This window comes from Mustelus asterias, chromosome X (genome assembly GCF_964213995.1).
Source record: "Mustelus asterias chromosome X, sMusAst1.hap1.1, whole genome shotgun sequence".
Lineage (NCBI taxonomy): Eukaryota > Metazoa > Chordata > Chondrichthyes > Carcharhiniformes > Triakidae > Mustelus > Mustelus asterias.
In genome coordinates, this window is record NC_135834.1 from 13,321,139 (window position 1) to 13,347,404 (window position 26,266).

The window sequence follows — 26,266 nt, forward strand, 5'->3', positions numbered from 1 at the left end:
GCTGCCTGGACCTCATGTATGCCTCTTTTTTCTTTTTGATTAGACCCACAATTTCACTGGTTATCCACGGCTCTCGAATCCTACCTTTCCTATCCTTCCTCTTTACAGGTACATGCCTGTTCTGCAGTCCTATCAACTGCTCCTTAAAAGACTCCCACATGCCAGATGTGGATTTACCCTCGAACAGCCTCTCCCAATCAACAGCCACCAAATCCTGCCTAGCAATGAAGTAGTAAAGAAAGGGTGGGTGAAAAAGAATTCGGGGAACACAGTTCTTGGGAGTGTTGTACAGCACAAAGGAAGATACAGAGATAAGTTGGGATGAGGACTTTGAAGGATTTGAACACAAGGGTGAGAATTTTAAAATTAAGGCAATGGTGACCTGGAAGCTAACACAGGTCAGAGGAGACAGAGGTAATGTACAAACAGGACTTGTTGCACGTCAGGATATAGGCAGAGCTTTGGATGGGTTCAAAATTAGGGCAGTCTGGCCAGGAGAACATTGAAATAGTTGAGTCTGCAAGTACAAAAGCATGGATGAGCATCTTGTTCATAGTGGCTCCATTTTAATACCATAATACACCGATTCTAATTTTTGGAGTTAAAATTAAATCACAGTAGTGTTAATTACACAGCAACAAAAAGCTAATATATAGGAACTAAAAATAAGCAGCCAGACATATACCACATTTGAGTACTGAAATGGGTTACCCTCCAAATTTAGTTGGAAAGTACAACCCTGGTGGGTAATTTAAAAGGTTTTTCAGCAGAAAGATGTGACATCACCTGCATTATTAAAACTCTAGGCTTTTTAAGACAAACATTTCGCCTCGAGTTATGTAATTAGGGCCTCAGATGTGGTGCAATCTCAAATATAAATTCCAGCACTGCCAACACATTTAGGAGTTATAAAATCTGGGTTAGAGTTAAGCGTGGCTAAGTAATAATCAGAACAGGAAGCATTTGCCATCTTCAACAACCCAGAATTTGAATGGCAATTTCTATGCCTTGCAGCATCAAAAGTTATTTAAGGCCTACCAAGTTAACATTTATAGTCTAAATACTTGAAAGCAAAAACAATCAAATAGACACCTTGGTGTGACAGAGGGTATAATTGCAGTAACAAACCTAATGTCTGCTGATACAGGTGTTCAGCTGGGTTTTGAAGAACTATACATTTTCAAGAAAGAATACTGTGGGCAGTAGTAACTTCAATCCAGAAAAATCAGAGAAAGAAACGATTTGTTAAAATATTTACCACTTTGCTACAGAAAAACATTCAAGTCATCAAAACTCTTTGCTGGAAAAATCTCATTTGGATAATTTATCAGGCGATCTCATTTGCAGTCAATGGTCAGCCACCAAACTCAGCAAGGAGACAAATCTCGGGCCTTACAGTTTACTTCACTGTTGAGTAGCAGAATGCAGGGTAGATGCTGATTCTCGCTAAATTTGATGATAGCCAGCTGGAGATAGACTATTTAGATATAAAATCCAGTTGATATTTTCCAGCAGAGTCCTAACAGCAAGCTGTTGAACGACTAAAATGACAATTGTCTTCTCTTTGATTGTCAGAAGATAAATAAAAGGCCACGGGAATATTCAAGATTGAAAGCACGTTCCACAAGCATCTTCAAACGGTAAATTTCCCAATATTTTGTGACCTTTTACCTTTTCTGAAGAGGCTGCTTTAAAAACAAAATCATGGTCCGATTTATATATACATATAGATATATGAATTATGAACAAAAGAAGGCCTATTGGCCCCTAGAGCCTGCTGTGCCATTTGATAAGATCATGACTGATCTGTTGTGGCCTCAATTCCACTTTCCTTCCTACCCCTTATAACCTTTGACTCCCTTGTCAATCAAGAATCTATCTAATTCAGCCTTGAAAAATATTCAACGACTCTGCCTCCAGTGCTGTCTGAGGAACAGAATTCCCCAGACTTACAACCTTCAGAGAAAAACATTCCCCTCATCTTTATCTTAAATTAGAGACCCTTTATTTTGAAACCGTGCCCCCAGTTTATAGTCTCCCATTGGGGAAACATCTATGTTTCAATTAAGATCACCTCTCATTCTTCTAAACTCAGTGGATGCAGACTCAACGTGTCCAATCTTTCCTCATAAGATAACCCCTTCATCCCAGGAATCAGTTCCCATTTTAACTTCCCAGGTTTACACTCCAGAGGACCAACAGTAATTTTAGTTAGTCTTTTCCCTTTTAATACTTGTAAAAACTCTTACCATCTTGTTTTGTATTTCTAGCTAGTTTTCTCTCGTACTCTAATTTCTCTTTTTTAAAAAAAATCAATGCTGATTTTTAAATTCTGTCCAATCATCTGGCCCATCGCGAATCTTTGCAGAAGTGTACACTATTTCTTTCAATTTGATACTATCTTTAACTTCCTTAGCTAGCCACAAATGGTACATCCTTCTCTTAGAGTCTCTTTCTTTCTCACTAGAACATGCATTTGCTGAACCATCCCCTTAAATGTTTGCCACTGCACCTCTATTGACCCACTCTTTAACCTAATTTCCCAGCTGACTTCATAACTGTATTTATAGTCTTGGATCCATGCTTCTTTCTCTCAAACTGAATGCAAAATTCAATTATGTTATGATCACTGCTACCTGAAGGCTCCATCACTATGAGGTAATTAATTAAGCCTGTCTCATTGCATATTACCAGCCTCCAATGTACATCAACCACCCCTCCCCACCATCCCATGATTATTGCCATGCTTTTCTTACGAGCCCCCTTGATTTCTTCCTGTCCACCCTATCCAGCAGTGCATTTGCTATTAGGGAGCCTATAAACTACTCCCACAAGTGACTTCTGACACTTGCTATTTCTTATTTCTAACCAAACAGATTCTACATCTTGATCTTTAGTAATAAGGTCATCTCTCACTATTGTACTAATATAATCTTTAATTAACAGAGGCATCCCGCCACCTTTTCCTAGCTTCCTGTCCTTCCAAAATGTCAAGTACTCTTGAATATCAAGGTCCCAGCCCTGGTCACCTTGCAGCCACATTTCTGTAATGACCATCAGGTCATACATATTTATTTCTATTTGAGCTAATAATTCATCTGTCTTCTTACAAATGCTATGCAAATTTGGATACCAAGCCTTCAGTTCTGTCCTTTTTTCTAATTGCTGGCCTTAACTGCTGGCGCACTAGTTTGTACATGCTGCCCCTTCCGGTCTTACTCGGATTATCATTACCCTTATTGTTCCCTTGCTCTCTTGTCTTGCCCATTCCCTTTAATTTATCAATCTTCCCTCACATGATCTCTCCGTTTTAAGCCCTCTCTACCACTCTAGTTCCAGCATGGTTCAGGTGAAGACTGTCTCAATGGTACAGCTCCCACTTTCCCCAGTAGGGATGCCAGCACCTCATGAATTGAAACTCATTTCTCACACACCAACCTTTGAGCCACACATTCAACTCCCTAATCTTATTTACCCTGTGCCAATTTGCTCATGGCTCAGGTAATAATCCAGGTTCTCTTTGTTAGTTTAGCTCCTAGCTGCTCATACCCCGTAAGCAGAGCCTCTTTTCACATAGAAACAAGAAGCAGGAGGAGGCCATTCGGCCCTTCGAGCCTGCTCCGCCATTCATTTTGATCATGGCTGATCATCGAATTCAATATCCTGATTCCCCCCCCCATATCGCTTGATCCCTTTAGCCCCAAGAGCTATATCTAATTTCTTCTTGAAATTAGACAACGTTTTGGCCTTAACTTCTTTGTGGAAGTGAATTCCACACACTGGGTGAAGAAATTTCTCCTCACCTCAGTTCTAAAAGGTTTACCCCTTATCCTCAAACTATGACCCCTAGTTCTGGACTCCCCCCACCATCGGGAACATTCTTTCTGAATCTACCCCATCTAACCCTGTTAGAATTTTATAAGTTTCTATGAGAACCCCTCTCACTCTTCTAAACTCTCTCCTCATATGACAGACCTGCATCCCAGGAATCGGCCTGGTAAACCTTTGCTGTACTGCCTCTACAGCAAGGGCATCCTTCCTCAGATAAGAACACCAAAACTGCACACAATACTCCAGGTGTGGCCTCACCAACGCCCTATATAATTGCAGTAAAACATCTCTATCCCTATACTCAAATCCTCTCGCTATGAAGGCCAACATACCATTTGCCTTCTTTACTGCCTGCCGTACCTGCGCACTTACTTTCAGCGACTAATGCATGAGGACTGCAAGGTCTCGTTGAGTATCCACCTCTCTCAATTTACACTCATTCAAGTAATAATCTGTCTTCCTATTATTGCTACCAAAGTGGATACCCTCACACTTATCCACATTATACGGCATCTGCCATGCAGATGTGCACACTCAGCCTGTCCAAATCATGCTGAAGCATCTCTGTATCCTCCTCACAGCTCACCCTCCCACCCACCCAACACATCATGTACCTATGTGGACCGTGACAATTTAATCCTGCCCCTCCCACTGCAGGTTCCTCTTCAGCCCCGAGCAGATACTTCAAACCCTGGCACCAGCCTTCTGAACTCCTGTTCTCGATTACAGAGATCTGTATCTACTCCCCTGACTATATAACGCCCCATTACCTACTACAGTGGAACCCCGATTTTAAGCGCCCCGATTTAGTGCGAAATCGGATATGACGCGATCGCGCGATGGACCCTTTTTTTTGCTATTTCCGGTTTAGCGAATTAGCGCGACCCCGATAACATTCGCGATAACATTTTATGGACCCCAACCATCACGTTAAAACGGGGCTCCACTGTATTTAGTTGCCCCACTTGAATGGCTTCCTATACCACGGTGCCATGGTCAGTTCACTCAACCACCTTGCAGCCCCAACTCTCATGAATACAAGCTGCAAGAATCTCAAACCTGCTGGACAACTGCAAACGCTGAGGCTCTTACACTTCCACCTTCTCAATGCCCATACCTGCCTCAGTCACAGTCACATCCTCAGAAGACCTGAGTGTAAGATGTGTGACTACCTTCTAAGATAGTGTCTAAGTAACTTTCCCCCTCCCTGATAGGCGACTCAGCTCATTAACTGAGCTGAAGTCACTTACTGCAAACGTGTTTGCCTTGTAGTACACCGGTGTTGAGTGGTATTTTGTCCAATTGCGACTGATCTGAGCTGAGATGGTGAGCATCAGCTCACCTTATATTAAAGGTTGAGGATGGCAGACAGGAGATGAGTCAGTCACACAGATCAGCTTTTGTTATATAAAAACACAGAGCAGCCATTGCTGAATGACAGGTTAATTTGCAGCAAAAATAGCAGGATTAATTACAGGCAACTAAAGGAAGCACCACAGGGTTGTTCTCATCATCACTTTCGACAAATTCCACAAACAGCCAGTGAAAAGAAAATCAAGGACCGGAAAACATGCTGAGAGAACCATTGAAATGCTTTTATAAGAACACACTTAAAAAAGGAAACCTATGTTTCAGGCAAGTATAACAGAGAAGGAAAACATATCTCATTTCAATCTTCTTCATTTTGACAATTTTAGTTTAATCCTGTTAACAGCAAATTAATATACTACAGTAGAGATTATCACCTATTTTGGACCATGTGCCATACCTATACATCACACAAGAGGCTGCCATTTTAGTCTCTTTCCTATTTCAGTGCCACAATCTTGTGCTCACAGTCCTGTCACATAAACGTTTGAGAAGAATTTGACCAGAACCAAGAACAGTCATCCAATTACTCCCAAGCTCACTTAAATCAACTTCAATTTTCTCCTCTGCATGGCTCACCTAACCATTTATTTCCATTCCACCCACCCTGGAACCTACCCAAGAAACTAGCATAATCAGTAAAACACCTTTACTTCACATGTTTTGAGACTGTGATAAGCTATCGATAAATTTCTATTTGTGAATAGTTTTCATTATAGATTGAAGTTACTGCAGTGCATCTTATAGATGGTAATCACTGGTTGGTGTTACTGTGTGCTGATGATGATGAGTCAATGTTCAAGGTGGCAAATGGAGTGCCAATCAAGTAAGCTGCTTTGCCCTGGATGGTATTGTGCCTCAAGTGTTGTTGAAGCTACACTCATCTGAGCAGGTATTGAGTATTCGAAGACAAGCTTGTGCTTTGTAGGTGGTGGACAGGGTTTGGGGAATCAAGGTGGGTTACTACCTGCAGAATTCCCACCCGCTCTTGTAGCTACAATATTTTTAAAGATAAGTCCAGTGAAGTTTCTGGTCAATGGTGACCCCCAGGATATTGATGGCAAGGGATTCAGTAATGGCAATGCTGTTGTATAAGACCATAAGACATAGGAGCGGAAGTAAGGCCATTCGGCCCATCGAGTCCACTCCACCATTCAATCATGGTTGATTTCAACTCCATTTACCCGCTCTCTCCCCATAGCCCTTAATTCCTCGAGAAATCAAGAATTTATCAATTTCCGTCTTGAAGACGCTCAACGTCTCGGCCTCCACAGCCCTCTGTGGCAATGAATTCCACAGACCCACCACTCTCTGGCTGAAGAAATTTCTCCTCATCTCTGTTCTAAAGTGACTCCCTTTTATTCTAAGGCTGTGCCCCCGCGTCCTAGTCTCCCCTGTTAATGGAAACAACTTCCCTACATCCATCCTATCTAAGCCGTTCATTATCTTGTAAGTTTCTATCAGATCTCCCCTCAACCTCCTAAACTCCAATGAATATAATCCCACGATCCTCAGACGTTCATCGTATGTCAAGGGTAGATGGCTATTGCCCGACACGTATGTGCTGCGAATGTTATTTGCCACTTATCGGCCCAAGCCTGAATGTTGCCCAGGTCTTGCTGCATGAAAAATCAAGGGCAAAAATAGTAAATTTGAGTTCTATCAAAAGAAAAGCTCTAAAAGAAACAATATAATTAAACTGATAATTTCTCAGTTTTTAATTTCAACACAATGCAACAATGATGGTTTTCCAAAACAGACAAAGGCGTAATAAAGTGGCAACTAAAATTACCGTGTAGGAGATCATTCAAAACCTTCCCTTTCATGACTACTCAAAATCCAACCAAACCTATGGAGACCTCTATAATTTAGCCAAGTTCTTTAAGCACATTCAGTAAAATATTGTTAAACAAAATAATACAATATAGCAGTGGTTCCCAATCTTTTATGTCATGGCACACCTCTATACTATTAAAAAGGTGAAGCATAACCCCCTATTTTTGCTGTCTTCTTCCCTTACTGAGAACTTTGTTTTTAACTTCTCTCTTTCGTCTTGCCTGTTATTTTAACTTCTCCTCGTCTCTCTCACTTCTCCCAGGGTTTTGCTTAGGCGCATGGGGCTTTTGTCTTCAGCCCCAAGTCCCATTGATCATGCAGATTGGCCTGACCAACATAAAAAAATCTAAACCACACGTGCAACTCTTTGCCAGCTAGTGCATTCGCAGGAGACCTGAGGTTTTTCGGGTCTTGGGGATGCCAACCATGGAGCTAAAGGTGAAGGTTAGTTTCAGTTATATGTACATGAATTTTCAATCATTTTGAATCTTTTCTTCATTTCCCCTTGAAAGGGGAGGTTGGGGGGGCGGTCTTCACCACACTTTACACTCTGGTTGGGGAACCATTGCAACATAGCAATGAACATATGGCAATTATGCTGTATTATGCTTCGATTATCTGTAAAGACTGAATTCCAATCATTATTCTGTAAATTGAGTTTGTGTCTTTGTGCCCTGTTTGTGAGCATTTCTCCACTCCACCTGACAAAGGGGCAGCGCTCCGAAAGCTAGTGGCATTTGCTACCAAGTAAACCTGTTGGACTTTAACCTGGTGTTGTTAAACTTCTTACTGTGTTTACCCCAGTCCAACGCCGGCATCTCCACATCACAATTATGCTGAGTCACAGCCTCCCAGTGTAGGGTTCATTACAGCTCCTACAGTGTTTGCCCCGAGTAGCACATGTTTCATGGAAACAATGTTAGTCAGCAAAAAGGAGGCAATCTCCCACATCTAACACAATTCAGACGGGACTGGATTGTTGAAGTGGGAAATTACTTTCTTTCTTTTACTTTTTCCACAAAGGCAGTTCTCAATGAAAAAAATGAAATCTAGTGCTAGACTCCATAATAATATGCTGGAATATTTTAAAATCTCAATCAAATACTCTACAACAAAATTACTTGTACTTGTATGCTTTTTACAACCCTAAACGTCCCACAACATTTTACAACCAATGAAGTATTATGCAAGTCTAGTCATGGTTGTAATGTAGGAAACGTGGCAGTCAATTTGTGCAAAGCAAGGTCCAACAAGCAGCAGTAAGATAATGACCAAATAATCTGCTTTAGTGATGCTGATTAAGGGATAAATACTACCCAGGATACCGAGTCAACGCCCCAGCTCTTAAAATTTTTTTACCATGGGATTGTTTACATCTATCCGAGAGGAAAAACAGGGTCTTAGTTCAACATGTCACCTGAGAGATAGCACCTTTCCTCAGTGCAGCATTCCCTCCCTCAGTGCCGCACTGAAGTGTCACCCTAGATCGTTTGCTCAAGTCTTTGGATTGGGACTTGAATCCACAACCTACTGGTTCCGAACTGAGTACTACGACTGAGTTGAGGCCGACACCTGGAAGCTTTATTAAGCAACTTATGATCCTCTGCCATTACTATTCTTGATCTGTTAGAAAATACAATAGAGCTCATTTGCCTTGCATTTGTTTATCTACCTCTTTCCATAGGCGTGAAACTTACAGGTGTTTTGAGAAGAAGGATTGCATTCATTGAGAATTATCTCAGCTGGAGGTCCTGGGAGGGTGGGGGTCCTGTTTCAGCAGCCTTCATTATATCCAAGTCTGAAGTACGGAGAACCTATATCTATTTTACAACATATCACTGCATCGATATTCTTCAAATTTGGCAAATTCAGAATTATGCAGTTTCAAATAATTCACCCATCCAACTAGATGGGAAGGGTAAGCACCGTGCTAAAAATACTTTATTTGAACATAGACATTTTGCATTTGATGTACAGGAAACGATGCAGTGGTTTCGTAACTTCTAATTAGCAAGTAATCACAGACATAAAATCAAATATTATTGTGGTGGAGGAAGCTGATGCTTGGTCTCATCTTGAAAATGAAATCGTACTTGGCAAACCTTACAAGTTGCAACTTAAGGAGCTATTTAAAAAATGCATTGTACAAAATAAACATTCATTTAGTACAAAACAGTAACTGACGAATAATGCCATAATTCATTGGATAAATACCATCCAATAAGATTGTAGTAATGCATTTTCATGCTCATTTTATATTTTTGTTCAATTTAATTTTTTTCCCTTTATTCTTTCAAGGGATGTGGGCATTGCTGCCAAGGCAAACATTACCCATCCTGAATTACCCCTTGAACTGAATGGCTTGCTGGGCCATTTGTTGTGGGTCTGGAGTCACATGCAGGCCAGACCAGATGAGGATGGCAGATTTTCTTCCCTAAAGGACATTAGTGAACCAGATGGGTTTTTACAACAATCGATAATAGCTTCATGGTCACTATTACTGAATTTAGCTTTATATTTCAGATTTATTGATTGAACTTCTATTCCACCAGCTACCATGGTGGGATTTGAACCCTCGTCCCACATCATTAGCCTGGATCTCTCAATTATTAGTCAAATGATATTACCACTGCATTGCCATCTCCCTTTGAATGGTTATATTTGTGTTCTACCAACTGCCTGTATGCAGAAGGGAGAATAATTTTTCGAACATTCATGTGTCAGTTATATATCGTGCTGTGTCTACCACCAGAACAATGCATGAAAGAAGCATTTTGAATTCCACAGCTGTAGTGCATCGTGGAAACTATTAGCAAGTTTGCAGAGTAATTTAACTATTTTGCAGTAACAGACTGAACAGTGGAATTTCAATGCTATCAAAATTTGCATCAGGTTTAGCAAGGGGATAGATTTAGAGACAGTTTTTGATGGGAGCTGAACACCATGGCTTCAGTCTTCGAGATACTACAATGGAAGATGCTCTAATTCATACACAATACAATATTAGACAGAAAAGTGGTGACAAAATTACCAGATTTTAAAAACACTATCTGCCTTAATTTCAAACCGACATGGTCAGTAATGTTAAATATCAAGTATGATAGCTTAAAATGTGCCTGTAAGCAAAACAAACCATTAGGCAAACTGCAAGAAAGCTTTGGCTTGGGGGCACGGGGAAAGCATGGCACGGCAACAATTTTATTGGCAGGCATACCCGAAAGCACCCATGACAAAATAATACATCAAACATTAAAGCCAATGGATGTAGCAACATTATATTCAGAATCACAACTGCCACAATCTGACAGAACAAATATACTAGATGAACATAACTGTTGCAACCCGACAGAACAAATATGCTGGATGAAAATATCTCCTAGAATGTTTGTGGGATGCCAAGAACTTGGTCCTCGTTTATAAAAAAATGAATACCTAAGCACAAGTAACTTTATATATAATATTGCTTTTTCTTAATTTTTCATCTCCCATTTTTCTCCTTCCTTTCTGAAAGTGTTAACTCTTTGATGTGGCATTTCCTGTTTCTGCAGCGGCTGGTCACCTGTACTTGTTTCACCCAAGTACCCATTGTGAGCCTAGATATTATGAGTGTCATTCAGTTATTTTAAATGGGGATGTGACAGGAGCCTGATCCTGTCCTCCTGTGCATCAGAGGCTGCTGGACAGCAATTAGGAGTAAGAATTCCAGCTAATTCTTCCCCTTCACAAAGGGGTGCTGAAGTCAATTGTGGCAATTCAACTGACACCTAGACCAAATCAGCTAACTCAGATTAGACTAGCAAATGAAGTTGGACCTTCAGGTCTGTATTCCTTTGTTTAAACTGGGCTATGCTCCTAGTGATAAGCTAATAGCGATAGCTGGGTTTGATATCGCAAATGTGGCAACTTGAGGAAGTGAAGTGAACTTGATGCAATTGCTAAAGTTCCCACATTGTCCTGTTTATTAGCACTGAAATATAAAGCACTACATTTGGCAGGCCTGCAAAAAAAAACCATATCTGCCCCGTAGGCAAAACATAGACAGTACTCATTTTGTCCAGTAAAAACTAACTCTACCTGTCCCACATCTAATTTAAATGACACCAGATACAGAGAATCAGAAAACAAATTTCCCTGCTCTACATCACAACCAACTCCAAGTCAGGAGTAGGTTCTTTGTGGTACTTTTTGGGCTGCCAGGATTGATCAATCCTGCTGCTGGGACAGGTTACTAAAATTCAGTGTTGCTCACTAACATTTTGTCAAATGCCAAATCTTAGCCAAAACCTCTCTCCGAAAAGTTGTATTAGGCTAAGTATGGGGGCTGTTCACTGAAAAGTATCCACGTCAGAAACACCTTTTTGCTCTCATATCTCCATTCCTGGGAGAGTTTTTAACACAGCTTTTGATACAGAGCCCTCCTTACCCATATGATCAACTAAACTCTGGACATATGTTTGTTTTTAATGCTACTTCCTTTGATGGAGACCAATTGTAATACAAACAATGTAATATCTTTCCAAGATACTGAATGTAGCATTATGAAGATAACGCCATGGAATGCTCATGAACAAAATACCCATAGCCTGGAACCCACTACTTGGTTTAACTCAATACATTTATATCAGACATTGTCCATTAACAAAAATCCAACAAGCAACTTTCGATTCTACTTTGAATGTCAGGAATCAAGAAACAATGCAGTATATCTTCAACTTAACCACAACAGAGAATAGTTACTCACATTTAGCATATTGTATTTTAGGAACCTAATTTACAGCAAAGGGAAATTAATTTATTTATCACAAGTAGGCTTACATTAACACTGCAATGAAGTTATTGTGAAAATCCGCTAGTTGCCACACTCCGGCACCTGTTCGGGTACACGGAGGGAGAATTTAGCATGGCCAATGCACCTAACCAGTACATCTTTCGGACTGTGGGAGGAAACCGGAGCACCCGGAGGAAACCCATGCAGACACGGGGAGAATGTGCAAACTCCACACAGACAGTGACCCAAGCCGGGAATCGAATCCGGGTCCCTGGAGCTGTGAGGCAGCAGTACTAACTACTGTGCCACCATGCCGATATGTTCCCATTTGAAGTGTAGACCATAGTCTGAAAACCCAGAATTTACCACTTGGCCTTACTTAATATATTAATGACTTGGATGAGGGAAGTGAATGTACTATTGCCAAGTTTGCAGATAACACAATAGGTGGGAAGGCAGTAGTGAGGGTGGCATTTTCCCGTCCCGCCCGTCACAGGAATCGTAGCGGGCAGGACACAGACCATGCAAAGGTCCATTGGCCTCGGGCAGGATTTTCCAAACGTGGTGTGAGCGCAGCTGGATAATCTCGCCCAAAGAGTCTAGAGGGGGATGTAGACAGGTTAGGTGAGTGGGCAAAAACTTGGCAGATGGAATATAATGTAGGAAAATGTGCAGTTGGTAACAATGGAAAATAGAACGTCAAAGGTTTGAGTAAAATGTTAAAAGTTCAGAGGGGGAGGGGAGGTGTGAACTTCAAAATTATATTCTAAAAGGTGGACTTAAAATTAAAGTAATTAATTTTAAAGTTTATTTATTAATGTCACAATTAGGCTTGCATTCACACTTAAATGAAGTTACTGTGAAAATCCCCCAGTGGCCACACTCCAGCACCTGGTCGGGTACTCGGAGGGAGAATTTAGCATGGCCAATGCACCTAACCAGCACGTCTTTCGGACTGTGGGATACCCAGAGGAAACCCATGCAGACACGGGGAGAACGTGCAAACTCCACACAGTGACCCAAGCCAGGAATCGAACCCGGGTCCCTGGCGCTGTGAGGCAGCAGTGCTAACCACTGTGCCGTGCCCAGAGAGTAACTTCTAAGGAGGTTAGTTCAGATGAGGGAAGATTCAAAAGGGAAAACAGTTTATCAAGAGCAATTTCAACCTATGCACGTTAGCTCTTTTGAGAACTTAGCCCCCAGCAGGAAAAGCTGTGTAAGCTCCCAGCAAGCTGTGTCTGTAGAAACACCCGTTTGGAAAACCAGTTGTGCTTGTGTGGTAACTCATACTGGATTTTGCTTATAGCTTTTAGAACCCTATAGGATGTTGTTTGGGAGGATTAGCTCTGAAGTTACGGAAAACAAGGATTTGGAACTGAGTACATTTAAATATACTGTGTTTGGCCATAGAGTTAATTAAGTACCTTTCTAGTTAACTTTCCTGTTGTGAATTTTGCTTAATGAACTTTTATTTTATTTAAAACCATCACAAAGATGTTTGGGACATCATTCTCTAGTTTTCACATCTTTCCTCACATTATCCAGAAGGCATTTGACAAGGTGCCGCACCAAAGACTGCTACATAAGATAAAGGTGAACAGTGTTACGGGTAATGTATTAGCATGGATAGAGGATTGGTTAACTAACAGGAAGCAAAGAGTGGGGGGTAAATGGGTGTTTTTCTGGTTGGAGATCAGTGACTAGTGATGCCTCAGGGATCAGTGTTGGGACCGCAATTGTTTACAATTCACATAGATGATTTGGAGTTGGGGACCAAGTGTAGTGTGTCAAAATTCGCAGATGACACTAAGATGGGTGGCAGAGCAAAGAGTGCAGAGGACGCTGAAAGTCTGCAAAGGGATATAGATAGTCTAAGTGAGTGGACGAGGATCTGGCAGATGGAGTACAATGTTGGTAAATGTGAGGTAATCCATTTTGGTAGGAATAATAGCAAAATGAACTGTTATTTAAATGGTAAAACATTGCAGCATGCTGCTGTGCAGAGGGACCTGGGTGTCCTTTTGCAGGAATCTCAAGGAGTTGGTTTGCAGGTGCAGCAGGTAATTAAGAAGGCAAATGGAATTTTGTCCTTTATTGCTCGAGGGATGGAGTTTAAAAACAGCGAGATTATGTTGCAGCTGTATAAGTTGCTGGTGAGGCCACACCTGGAGTACTGTATACAGTTTTGGTTTCCTTACTTGAGGAAGGATATACTGACACTGGAAGGGGTGCAGAGGATTGGCTTATGAGGAGAGACTGAGTAGACTGGGGCTATACTCATTGGAATTCAGAAGAATGAGGGGAGATCTTATAGAAACATATAAGATTATGAAGGGAATAGATAAGATAGAAGCAGGGAAGTTGTTTCCACTGGCAGGTGAAACTAGAACTAGGGGGCATAGCCTCAAAATAAGGGGAAGCAGATTTAGGACTGAGTTGAGGAGGAACTTCTTCACCCAAAGAATTGTGAATCTGTGGGATTCCCTGCCCAGTGAAACAGTTGAGCCTACCTCATTGAATGTTAAGGCAAGGATAGATACATTTTTGAACAGTAAAGGAATTAAGGGTTATGGTGAGCGGGCGGTTAAGTGGAACTGAGTCCACAAAAAGATCAGCCATGATCTTATTGAATGGCGGAGCAGGCTCGAGGGGCCAGATGGCCTACTCCTGCTCCTAGTTCTTATCCCAAATTGCAAAATAAGAGAGCAGGTGTTTCAAGCTTCCCTTCCTGGAATACCCTGGCATTTAACATCAGCTGTGCTCTTAACAATTTACTTACTTTCTCTGCCGAGAACCAGAGATAGGACAGTATTGCAACCAACCTCTATTAACATCCCACAGGCAGGAAGACCTTAAACACGAGTGCAAACCCATAAGTATGTAAAAGGGTGAGTCTTCAGCAGCCACAGATGAAGCAGAAGGAAGCAGAAGTAGGGTTTTAAGTGTTCCCAGACTACACTGAATACCATTACTATAGGTATTGTTTCCCACAGCATACATTTAACCTCTTTTGACATGATTACTTTTTTGCCAAATGCTAGATTATTTTACCTGCACATATTCTTTCTAGTTTAAGAGAGAAATACTGGGAAGGTAAAAAATTACACTATATGGAGGTGTTACAACTCATAGGTCATGGCAAAACCGATTGCAACAGCATTACCTACCTGACATGCCACTGATAAATTCCTCCAATGGAACCTGAGTAGCTTCAGCTTAATAGCAGCATTCTTGCCTGATTGAGAAAATCATAGATGAGGACCCAACTCCAGAGATTGGACAACATAATCTAAACTGACACTTCAATACAGCACTGGAGGCTATTCAACCCATCATATTTTTACCAGCTCTTTGTAAAATCTACTCAAATTAGTTGCACTCCCCTTCCTTTTCCCATAGCTCTACAAATTTCTCCAAGCATATATTCAATTCCCCTTTCAAAACTTATTATTGAATCTGTTTCCACCAACTTCTCAGGCGGTGCATTTTGTAACAACTTGCTATGTTTAAGAAACCTACTTTCCCTTGCAGGAATTCTTCCAGAAGTTCAATGAACAAAGCCAAGAATATCTTAAAGCAGTTGGATCGCAATTTATATAAACAGCTCTTATTTTGTACAGCAAATATCTATTACGAGGCAAGTAAAATTCAGTTGCTTAAAAATGAAATTGATGAATGATTTACTAAGTCACCAAATTATCTATTGACTGCCTTCTGAAATCAATCCAAGTGCACAGGTTAGCTGATTTTGAATACACTGTTGGAAAGATTTCTAAGTTCCAATGGTCCAGGATCCGTACTGCGGCCATGACCAACAGAACAATGAAACACACTACGCCTAGGCACAGGGCCCTGACCTGAGCTTGAATTGAAGTTGATAAAAATGTGGGATTGACTGTGCAAACGCCATTGAAATCAAGATCAGTTTCTTTAGCAATATGAAGTGACACTATTAATCTGACAGTCAAAAACGCAGAAAATTGAAGGTGAGGCAAGAGGATGAAGCCAGGCAAAAAGACAGTTTGTCATTTTACTTTAAAAAGTTCAAAGTATTGAGCAGTACACAAACTGTGCATTCCTCCTCATCCACCAAATGTATGGGTGGATTATCTGATGATTAGACTTTCTGATTTCCAGAGATACCACATCGCCTGAAAAAGTTGAACAAGAAGTGGACTCTGAAATGACAATGGAACTACAAGATATTACCGATTCTTCTGTTGAAGTGAGGGAAGAAACTTACCCTGAAGATATTGCCTTATGGCTAGAATCTGTTCCACTGGGTATGATGGAATAGTTATAATAGATAATATGGAAAAATTGAGAAAATTTTGAGGTTGGAGGCTGAAAACAGGTTGGAAGTCTTCATAAGTCTCATTTTTCTGAGGGTGAAGAGAAATGGAATGATGGAAATTAGAAATTGGTTGATTTTTCCCCTCGAAACCGCTCATGGAGTCTACTGTTATTTACCTGTGATTCTCTGACCCCAGAAAGGGCAAACAAGCATTTGCAATGGGTAATCTAACTGGAGAAATGTTGGAAGAGATATTGCTGATCATGAAACTTCCAAAGCTCATATTAAAGCTATGTGTGCATTCATGCAAAGATGTAAATTATCTGGAAGAATTGTTTCTGCATTATCGGCTCAGATTGAAAAGTAGTGTTCTTATCGGAGGAAAATGTTGAGACATGTTGTTACCACAGTCAAACCGCTGTCTTCTTTGGGACTACCTCTAAGAGGACATGATGAGGTATCATTGTCAATTTAGAAGTAATTTTTTAGCCTGCCTTGAATATCTCGAGTGAATTTGATGGGTTTCTCAAACAGCATCTGAAAAGTTAACAACATTGTGGCACAACTTTTTAACGCACCAAACCTATGATAACTTCATCACTAATGGCAGAGCGGCTCAGAAACCAATTCACTAATGATGTTAAAGATACCAAATACTATTCCATAATAGTTGATTCAACACCATATGCGGATCATATGGACCAATTAACAATAATTTTAACATATGTGACCAGCGATGGTGAAGTTGTAGAGTGATTTCTTTTTGTCCAGCTACACTCTCACACTTCTGGAAATCATTGCAAATTTAGTTTTGGACATCAAAAATACTGAATGAGAGTATATGTATTTTGTCGATTACAGTATTCGCTCCTGCACTGGCTCATTCTGTCCCGCACTGCAGTGAAGTCATTGGCTGATTTTTCCATCTCGTTTCTCATCAGTAAATTCCATGTTTGCTTGCCTGGAGACTCGCATCGCAATATTGACCAACTTTACCATCATTCGGACAAGGGATAAGCTTGGATTTCAATTCAGCAATATTCATACAGGTGTTTTTACAAAACACCAAAACAGTGATAAATTTGTGTATTATTGGCTTTGCATTCTATGGGGCGAGGGTGGGCGGGGTTGGGAGGGTACCCATAAATGAAGGGGAGGTCGGGGCCCCACGAACTGCAAATCTGCCTCTGAACATTTAATTAATCTTGTAGTCAAGTGAAAAGCTGCAGTACCCATTTTCTGCAATTTACTAAGCCATTCAAAGGATTACACTAAGAGGCTACACAATACTTGAAAGTTGGCAGGTGCTTTTAAAATGCCATCTGAGCTGCCTTTTATCATCATCAGGATCTAGAATATTTGAACTAACTTGCCCTAATTCTGTGTTGCAACTGCGTCCATTTTCTTTTGAGAGAGTCATTAGCACAGAGCGATTCTGTTAGAATCTTTTTTGGGGTTTTCCCTCATTTACAAATATGTTAAGTACAGAGTAAAACAGGGTTGGCGATCACAATAAATTGCCATAAGTTTTGCAGACTTCAATCTTATTACTTAAAGATAGACGGCAAGGGTTTTCCTGACCGCAAAATAAATGTAACAGCAGGGGTTTGAGAGTTTAAAGTATATTTACAAAGTGTACAGTTCGAGAAACACTTTAAATTTCTACAATTTACTCCTTGGAAAATCATCAAGCTGTTTTTTAAAAAACTTTTTAAGATTGCCCATAAATTGTGTATTAAAAAGGAAAACTTCAGAATCTAACAAGCTGCAGTACTTTACAAATTAAATTACTGGACTAATTCTTAATCATGTTTGTCAGTGGATAATCAACTTCATATATAGATTTGCTGTGATTTTTAACTGCAGAATACTTGGCATGCAAATAAGTTAACTGTTAAGTTAACAAAAACCAGAGGTACACAAACTTTGGTGAGGTTAACTTGGTTGGAATAAAAGCATAAGCGTCCATCTACTGTTAATAACTATTCCGCAAATTTCTTAAGTCTAGTACTCAGTTAAATGCTGAGCAATGCTACAGGAGATGAGTAATAATTATTCAATTAGTACATTAAAAAATATGGCACATCTGTCACACTGAAATGTTAAAAGTAGAGCTAACCTTGAATTTTGTGTATTTATAAACTTCAAAGCAAAGTGTACCATGACCTCAGAGATAACTGACAGGAAACACAATGTAACTAAATCCAAGGGTTTATTTCTGAAACTGCCTGTTACATACATGGATAAATTTATTAATGTAACTGTTATGTGAGGGAGGCAAATATATTTACCCGTAGCACATGAAGAAACACTAAACTCAAGGTTTTAAAAAAAATCTGAGCAGTGTCACAGGACATTATATAGTATTCTGCTTAGAGTATTCCAATATCCGCCAGGAAAACAAAATCACAAACTGTTAAAGATTTATAGCAGTCATTTGTGTTTTAAAATATTTCTGTCAATGGCCCATGCCAAGCTAAGAAAGTTGAGGCTTAAATTCATGGGCTTCACTGAGCTATTACTGTTGAATGAATGAGGCTCAACCAGGTAGCAAGTTGGAATATTCCAGCATTATATTGCAATCTAATATATATTATAAGGTAATCTGTGCCTTTCAATTCTCAGAATGCAACACAAAGCTGCCTAACTCAAGTCTCGTGAACACCATCACGATTTGGAGCTGCGGCAAGAGTTCTTTTTAGGATCAATAGCAGGACTGGCCATTCAAAGATCATACTGGGATATGCTACTTGAAAATCCAATCTCCTGTTCAGCAATGGAAATGTCGTGTGTGAAGTATCCGTCAGGCTAACAAAATTATTAGGATCCAAAAAAATACATCCCACAGTGCCTCATTTTAAAGTTTCTCCACATCCTTTCAGTGGCAATGTGCACCATTCCCCTTTCACTGCAACAATGGAACCTCTGATTCTTCATGAGTTATGCCACAAGAGATCCACACACTTTAAAACTATTACTTTGTGCTCAAAATTAATAATTAAAAAAAGAGAATATGGCAGAGGAGGAAGTGATAGAACAGTACAATCTCTTCCCTCCAAAATAGAGGTGAAAAAAGAGAAAGAACAAACAGATGTAAACAAGATAGCCTCAAACAAAATCTGTAATTTTCTTTAAAAGCATAGAACAAGAGTAAAAGATAGAATTAGAGGGTATGCTGGGCACAGCTTGGAAGAAGTCGCCACGCTCCGGCACCATCTTGGTCATGGTTCTTAGGAACACACATTCCAGACCAGAGTATCATCCATGCTGGCACAAAGTGCAAAAGTGATCGAAGCCACCTGCTGACTCCAATCATTGTGGTTGTGGCTTACGCAAGTTCATATCAGTTTCAATTGTTTGGATGCCAGCTTTGAAGACCACTAGGGTCTTCAACTTCATCCAGTCATAGTTCCAACTATGTATGAAATAACTGGTAACAATTACACAAGGCAGCAGCGCGTCATCTTCAATCTAAGTCTCTCACTTTCCAGGAACTTCTGGTTTTTGCCTTATATACCCAACTGCATTTCTTCAGGAGTCCTGGAGGAAGCATAATTGCATTTTCTGACACCTCAGCATCATCACAGCCATTCCAGCTCTCCCACCCACCAATTCACTTTCTTGTTAAAACTCAACTTGCCAGCTTCAATTGTAATAAACCCCACTCTGCCCAGAGAGAAAGAGTCAATACATGCTTGTGTGGTGAAGAAGTTCACGAGGATTCTGGGACTCCTGGCAGGAAGGACAGTTTTTTTATTTTTAAAATTGAACATGTTGTATGAGACGATGGACTCTTCAATAGCAGCTCGGATAGCCTCAGCAATTTACCAATAATTTAATGACCTGATATTCAGGTTCCAAATGATTTTTCTACTTATGTTTTAGAAACTTCTTTAGCGTCATTTCTCACTGAATATTAACTCTGATGACCTCCGGTTTCAATATCCAACTCTCACATGAAAAGTGAGGTAAAGGTCCATCGTATCTCGGTCATTGCCTCACTTAATTCTCAGCAGTTCAACCCCTACATTGACCATTGTTTTATGACCGTCTACAGTAAACCTTTTTATTGCTTTTTTTGCCAATTCTCTCTAACCCATTAGCTTCCCTAACCTCGGTTTGTAGTTTTCCTACATATTCTTTACATTTGTCCTTTCATTTTTATTATTACCCTGTTAAAAACTGGATGATTCTTTGAAAGGTTTGAATTTGATCTGATGTCCCAATTCAGCCATTTAATCCAATCCTTCAGGACACTTTTTCCCTATCACTGGAATGTACTTGATTTGCAGACATTCCATTCCTGCTTAAAATATATTGCTGATCTATGGTTCTGTTTGCCATTTTTCCCTAGGCAAAGATCCCTTGCTACCTTGTTTTAATTTCAGTAAGTAGTCTCACAACACCAGGTTAAAGTCACCTGATGAAGGAGCGGCGCTCCGAAAGCTCATGCTACCAAATAAACCTGTGGACTTTATCCTGGCGTTGTGAGACTACTTATTGTGCCTACCCCAGTCCAACGCCGATAACTCCACATCTTGTTTTAATTTGCCATCTACTATTCACAAACTCTTGCCTTGAACTTTAATTTTTCCTTCTCTATTATCATATTGAGCCAATAGTCAATATTATATTGATATTGTTTTCCATATCTTTTCCTTATCGGTGGAATACTTTCTTTACCCAGAATCAGAACAGCTAGCACTTCCTTCCTTTTAGGAGTAGCAAAATAGTGAATGAGAAAACAGGGAAAAACAAACATTGAAATAGCACTTTTCACAACTACCGAACATATCAAAGTGCTTTACAGCCAACAAAGTACTTTTGAAGTGTAGTCATTGTTGTAGCGTAGAAAGTGCAGCAGTCAATTTGCACACAGCAAATCCCCACAAACAGCAATGTGATAATGATCAAATAATCTGTTTTATGATGTTAATTGAGGGATAAATATTGGCCAGGACACTGATCACAACTCCCCTGTTCTTCGAAATAGTGTCATGGGATCTTTTACCTCCACCCGAGCAAGCAGATGGAGTCTCAGTTTAATGACTCATCCAAAATATAGCACTTCTGAGAGTGCAGCACTCTCCAAGTACTGCACTGGAGTGTCAGCACAGATTTTTGTGCACAAGCCCTAAAGTAGGACTTGAACCTGGAAGGCGAGAGTACTACCAACTGATTGACGGCTGACACTCTGCCCCAGAACATGACAGAAAAGCCTCTCTCTCTCCTCACCACAAACATTACTGCAGTCTGTTTTTTGATAAATAAAATCCACTATTATAGCCCTCTGCTAATCACTCTAATTTGTCTACAAATTTCACCCTTACTTGCCACTGTTGGTATGTGCTCCCACTTCCACTTCTCTTTCCCTTCCATACTTTTAAAACTGGGGGATCAGCTTGTCAGAATTCATTCATTAATCCTGCACTGAATAGGGCAGCAACACCTGGGATTCAATAAAACTCTACTTCTGAAATAATCTAAAAACTAGTATTCTGTTGTAAAGCCCTTTTCATAAGAACATAAGAAATAGGAGCAGGAGTAGGCCATCTAGCCCCTCGAGCCTGCCCCGCCATTCAATAAGATCATGGCTGATCTGACGTGGATCAGTACCACTTACCCGCCTGATCCCCATAACCCTTAATTCCCTTACCGATCAGGAATCCATCCATCCGCGCTTTAAACATATTCAGCGAGGTAGCCTCCACCACCTCAGTGGGCAGAGAATTCCAGAGATTCACCACCCTCTGGGAGAAGAAGTTCCTCCTCAACTCTGTCTTAAACCGACCCCCCTTTATTTTGAGGCTGTGTCCTCTAGTTTTAACTTCCTTACTAAGTGGAAAGAATCTCTCCGCCTCTACCCTATCCAGCCCCCGCATTATCTTATAAGTCTCCATAAGATCCCCCCTCATCCTTCTAAACTCCAACGAGTACAAACCCAATCTCCTCAGCCTCTCCTCATAATCCAAACCCCTCATCTCCGGTATCAACCTGGTGAACCTTCTCTGCACTCCCTCCAATGCCAATATATCCTTCCTCATATAAGGGGACCAATACTGCACACAGTATTCCAGCTGCGGCCTCACCAATGCCCTGTACAGGTGCATCAAGACATCCCTGCTTTTATATTCTATCCCCTTCGCAATATAGGCCAACATCCCATTTGCCTTCTTGATCACCTGTTGTACCTGCAGACTGGGCTTTTGCGTCTCATGCACAAGGACCCCCAGGTCCCTTTGCACGGTAGCATGTTTTAATTTGTTTCCATTGAGATAGTAATCCCATTTGTTATTATTTCCTCCAAAGTGTATAACCTCGCATTTCTCAACGTTATACTCCATTTGCCATATCCTCGCCCACTCACTCAGCCTGTCCAAATCTCTCTGCAGATCTTCTCCGTCCTCCACACGATTCACTTTTCCACTTATCTTTGTGTCGTCTGCAAACTTCGTTACCCTACACTCCGTCCCCTCCTCCAGATCATCTATATAAATGGTAAACAGTTGCGGCCCGAGTACCGATCCCTGCGGCACGCCACTAGTTACCTTCCTCCAACCGGAAAAACACCCATTTATTCCGACTCTTTGCTTCCTGTCGGATAGCCAGTCCCCAATCCACTTTAACACACTACCCCCAACTCCGTGTGCCCTAATCTTCTTCAGCAGCCTTTTATGGGGCACCTTATCAAACGCCTTTTGGAAATCCAAAAACACCGCATCCACCGGTTCTCCTCCATCAACCGCCCTAGTCACATCTTCATAAAAATCCAACATGTTCGTCAAGCACGACTTTCCCCTCATGAATCCATGCTGCGTCTGATTGATCGAACCATTTCTATCCAGATGCCCTGCTATCTCCTCTTTAATAATGGATTCCAGCATTTTCCCTACTACAGACGTTAAGCTGACCGGCCTATAGTTACCCGCCTTTTGTCTCCTTCCTTTTTTTAAACAGCGGCGTAACATTAGCCGTTTTCCAATCAACCGGCACTACCCCAGAATGCAACGAGTTTTGATAAATAATCACTAACGCATCCACTATTACCTCTGACATTTCTTTCAATACCCTGGGATGCATTCCATCCGGACGCGGGGACTTGTCCACCTTCAGTCCCATTAGTCTACCCAGCACTGCCTCTCTGGTAACATTAATTGTATTAAGTATTTCTCCTGCTGCCAACCCTCTATCGTTAATATTTGGCAAACTATTTGTGTCCTCCACCGTGAAGACCGACACAAAAAACTTATTTAAAGACTCAGCCATATCCTCATTTCCCACTATTAACTCCCCCCTCTCGTCCTCCAAGGGTCCAACATTCACTCTAGCCACTCTATTCCTTTTTATATATTTATAAAAACTTTTACTATCATTTTTTTATATTAATTGCTAGCCTAGCTTCATAGTCTATCCTTCCTTTCTTTATCATACTTCCTTTTCATCATACTAAAACCCTGCGATATTAAATAGATTGTTTTGAAAAACTGATTACAAAATTATCTTCAAAATTAAGAGGCAAACCTACTGCAAGTTGAAGGTGAATGCAGTTTGGTGTATCGAAGTGTAGAAAAACAAATTAATACTCGAGCAAAGCATGCATGTCTTTTACTGATTTTCACTCACCCTTTTGATTTTGCTTTTTAGCCATCCCCGTTGTTTTTAAAAGAAAGTTTTAGGCGCACAGTCACCGAGTTTAACTTGATGAACGGGAGCTTAGTAATCACCTTCTTCACTCCTCCAAGTAGGTGTAGTTTCCGTTAAAAGGTCTCTTCTCAGCAATGTCCCTGACATTGAGCGCACTACAAATCGACAACAATTAATAAAGATTATTTTTGTTCTGTCCACTGCAGACTGTCAGAAAATTTACAAGATTAGTGATCACTCCCGTCTTCCGTGCGATAAGACTTCAAATCTTACAAAAGGAATCAAACAGACACGCAACAGCCTTTTAAAGAAAAATCAGGATAGACAAGTCTTATTACGGCGATGGGGGAGGGGGAGGGGAGGAGGGGGTGTGAGGCGAGGATGGGGAGCTTTCTCTGTCACAAAGCCCTTTCTTTGTGGGGGCGATTCTGCAAAGGGGCCCAGTGATGTCAAAATTTTGGGGGTTTTTTTGGTCTCACAATTCCCTCCCACCCCAACAAATGAAGCTTGCAGTCAGTGATCAGGCTTCCTTTTCTTCGCCTACAGTTGCTTGCTTTTTTTTTATTTTCCAGACTGGAGCGATCCAATAATAAGAATAAAGCCTTTGTCCTCTCTTTCTCTCAATCCCCCTCTCTACTTAATTAAAACAGCCAGGTGGTCAGCCTGGTCTCAAACAGGACTGGTCTTGCAGACCGAGAGAAAGCTAACCCGAGCTTTCCTGAGGAAACTCGCCTCGCAATTTTCCCCTCCCGCCTCTTCTCCACCTGGTGACTTTCCAAGAGTTTTAAAAAGGTGAAGAAGCAGAATAAACAGTTATTTTAGCAAGGATTCTAAAGAAAGGTCAAGGGTGAACCTCCTTCAGCAGAGACGACGACAGTGCCACTTCTCAGACTGGACTCGCAACAAAACTCAGTAACTCGGCTCCGCCGCTCACTCCCCACACGTCACTTCCGCGCCGAAGAGGCGACTCGCGGACAGGGAAAAGCCGAGCGATTCCGAAAGGCGCTCGACACCTGAGGAGAAACGAGTGAAAAATGCCGCCCCCAAAGAGTCTTGCTGGAGCCGAAATTAGTCGAACACAACTAGCCTTGACAAGTTTTCTTAAATCTATAAAACACGAGTGAGTAAAAAAAATAGTCTTCAATCCAGCTCGGAAGCAAGTAACTCTATTAGTTGCCCTGAGAGATCTGGAAAGTTCCAGAATGGTCAATTCTGCTAATTGTTCTGGAACATTCGACAGATTTATGTTACGAGCTGTTTTATTTCCTGCTTTTTTTTGAGGAAAACACTTTTTTTAAATATACGAATTATTTAAAATGTCCTCGAGCGTTTGCAGTTAATTCTGATGAAGAGTAACGCCACCTGCTGTGGTTTGAACTCAGAGCCGGCAACATTTCCCCAAGGCGCCAAATACGATGTTGGTCACTAATTCTCGTTATTTTCTCCGCTTATTGATGTGAACCTATCCGGCACCGAATTTTAGACAAATTTCCCCCCCAAGGTGAAAAGTTTCCCATCGAGTGTTTTGCAAAATGCCTCCTGCATTAGTACCAAATGCGATGCTACTTTTGGCATTCACGCTATAACTAGCTTTACTGTAGTTATAGTGCAAACACAACCTGGATCTGAATCCATGACCGTTGTCTCATTTGAAGTTAGTTTGGGTTTTGACATCTAATTTACATTCAAGCTTAGCATAGGTGTCCAAAACAGATTTGCACTGAAATGAAACCTGTTTGAACCTCTTTAATCAAGTTATTGCCTCGCCACTTTTCCAATGCCTTCTCTGTCCAACTGAGTGACCTCATGTGGTCCTGCTCTTTCGAATGAAGTCTGAACCAGGGAATCTCCTGCAATGTCTTTTCCAACCCCTGCAGCATTACCTCTGGAGTTCCTCGTGAATCTAACTCTAAGCTGATCAATGTCTCACACACACTCAACACCTCTTGCTTTTATATTCAGTGTTCTTCTACATAAAACCCAGAATTTCATTGTTCCTTTTACTGTCTTTTCTACCTTGAGTGATTTTTGTATCCACATCCCTATATCTCATTATGTCTCTACTCCACACAGACATTATCATTTAGAATATATTTCCTTTTACAGTTAATTCAGAATGTACTATTTCACACTTTTGATCTACGTTTTTCACATACTTAACCTGTCTAGTCATAAAGTTATAGCACAAACAGGCTCTTCGGCCCATCATATACCAATCTATACTAATTCCATTTACTAACCTCCACCACCTTCTCAGGCAGCATGTTCTATATTTCTACCATCCTCTGGGTGAAAAAAAGTTTCCTTGGATCTCCTCTGAACCATTTACTCACCTTAAACCTTTGCCATCTGGTCTTGGACACCTCTGCCATGGGGAAAAGATGATCTATGCTATCTATGCCTCTATCAAATTCCCCCTCGGCCTCTTCTACTCCAGGGAAAACAACCCCAGCCTAAACAGTCTCTCCTCATAGCTGAAATCTTCCATCCCAGACAACAACCTGGTGAATCTCCTCTGCATCCTC

The 26,266-nt window shown here is 40.9% G+C and overlaps 1 protein-coding gene across 2 annotated transcripts in view; it reads right to left on the reverse strand.

Moving 5' to 3' along the window:
• spats2 (spermatogenesis associated serine rich 2) overlaps positions 1-24,684 on the reverse strand; it is a 116,291-nt gene extending 91,607 nt beyond the window's left edge. The window contains exons 1-2 of one of the 2 annotated variants that reach the window (XM_078201283.1): positions 24,595-24,684; positions 23,721-23,896 (exon numbers count right to left, since the gene is read on the reverse strand). In XM_078201283.1, coding sequence (XP_078057409.1) covers positions 23,721-23,745 — 25 coding nt within the window. In that variant the 5' untranslated portion in view covers positions 23,746-23,896; positions 24,595-24,684. Of the gene's footprint in view, positions 1-23,720; positions 23,897-24,473 lie in introns of both variants that reach the window. The other variant, XM_078201284.1, reaches the window with a different exon arrangement.
• Positions 24,685-26,266: the final 1,582 nt, after the last annotated feature.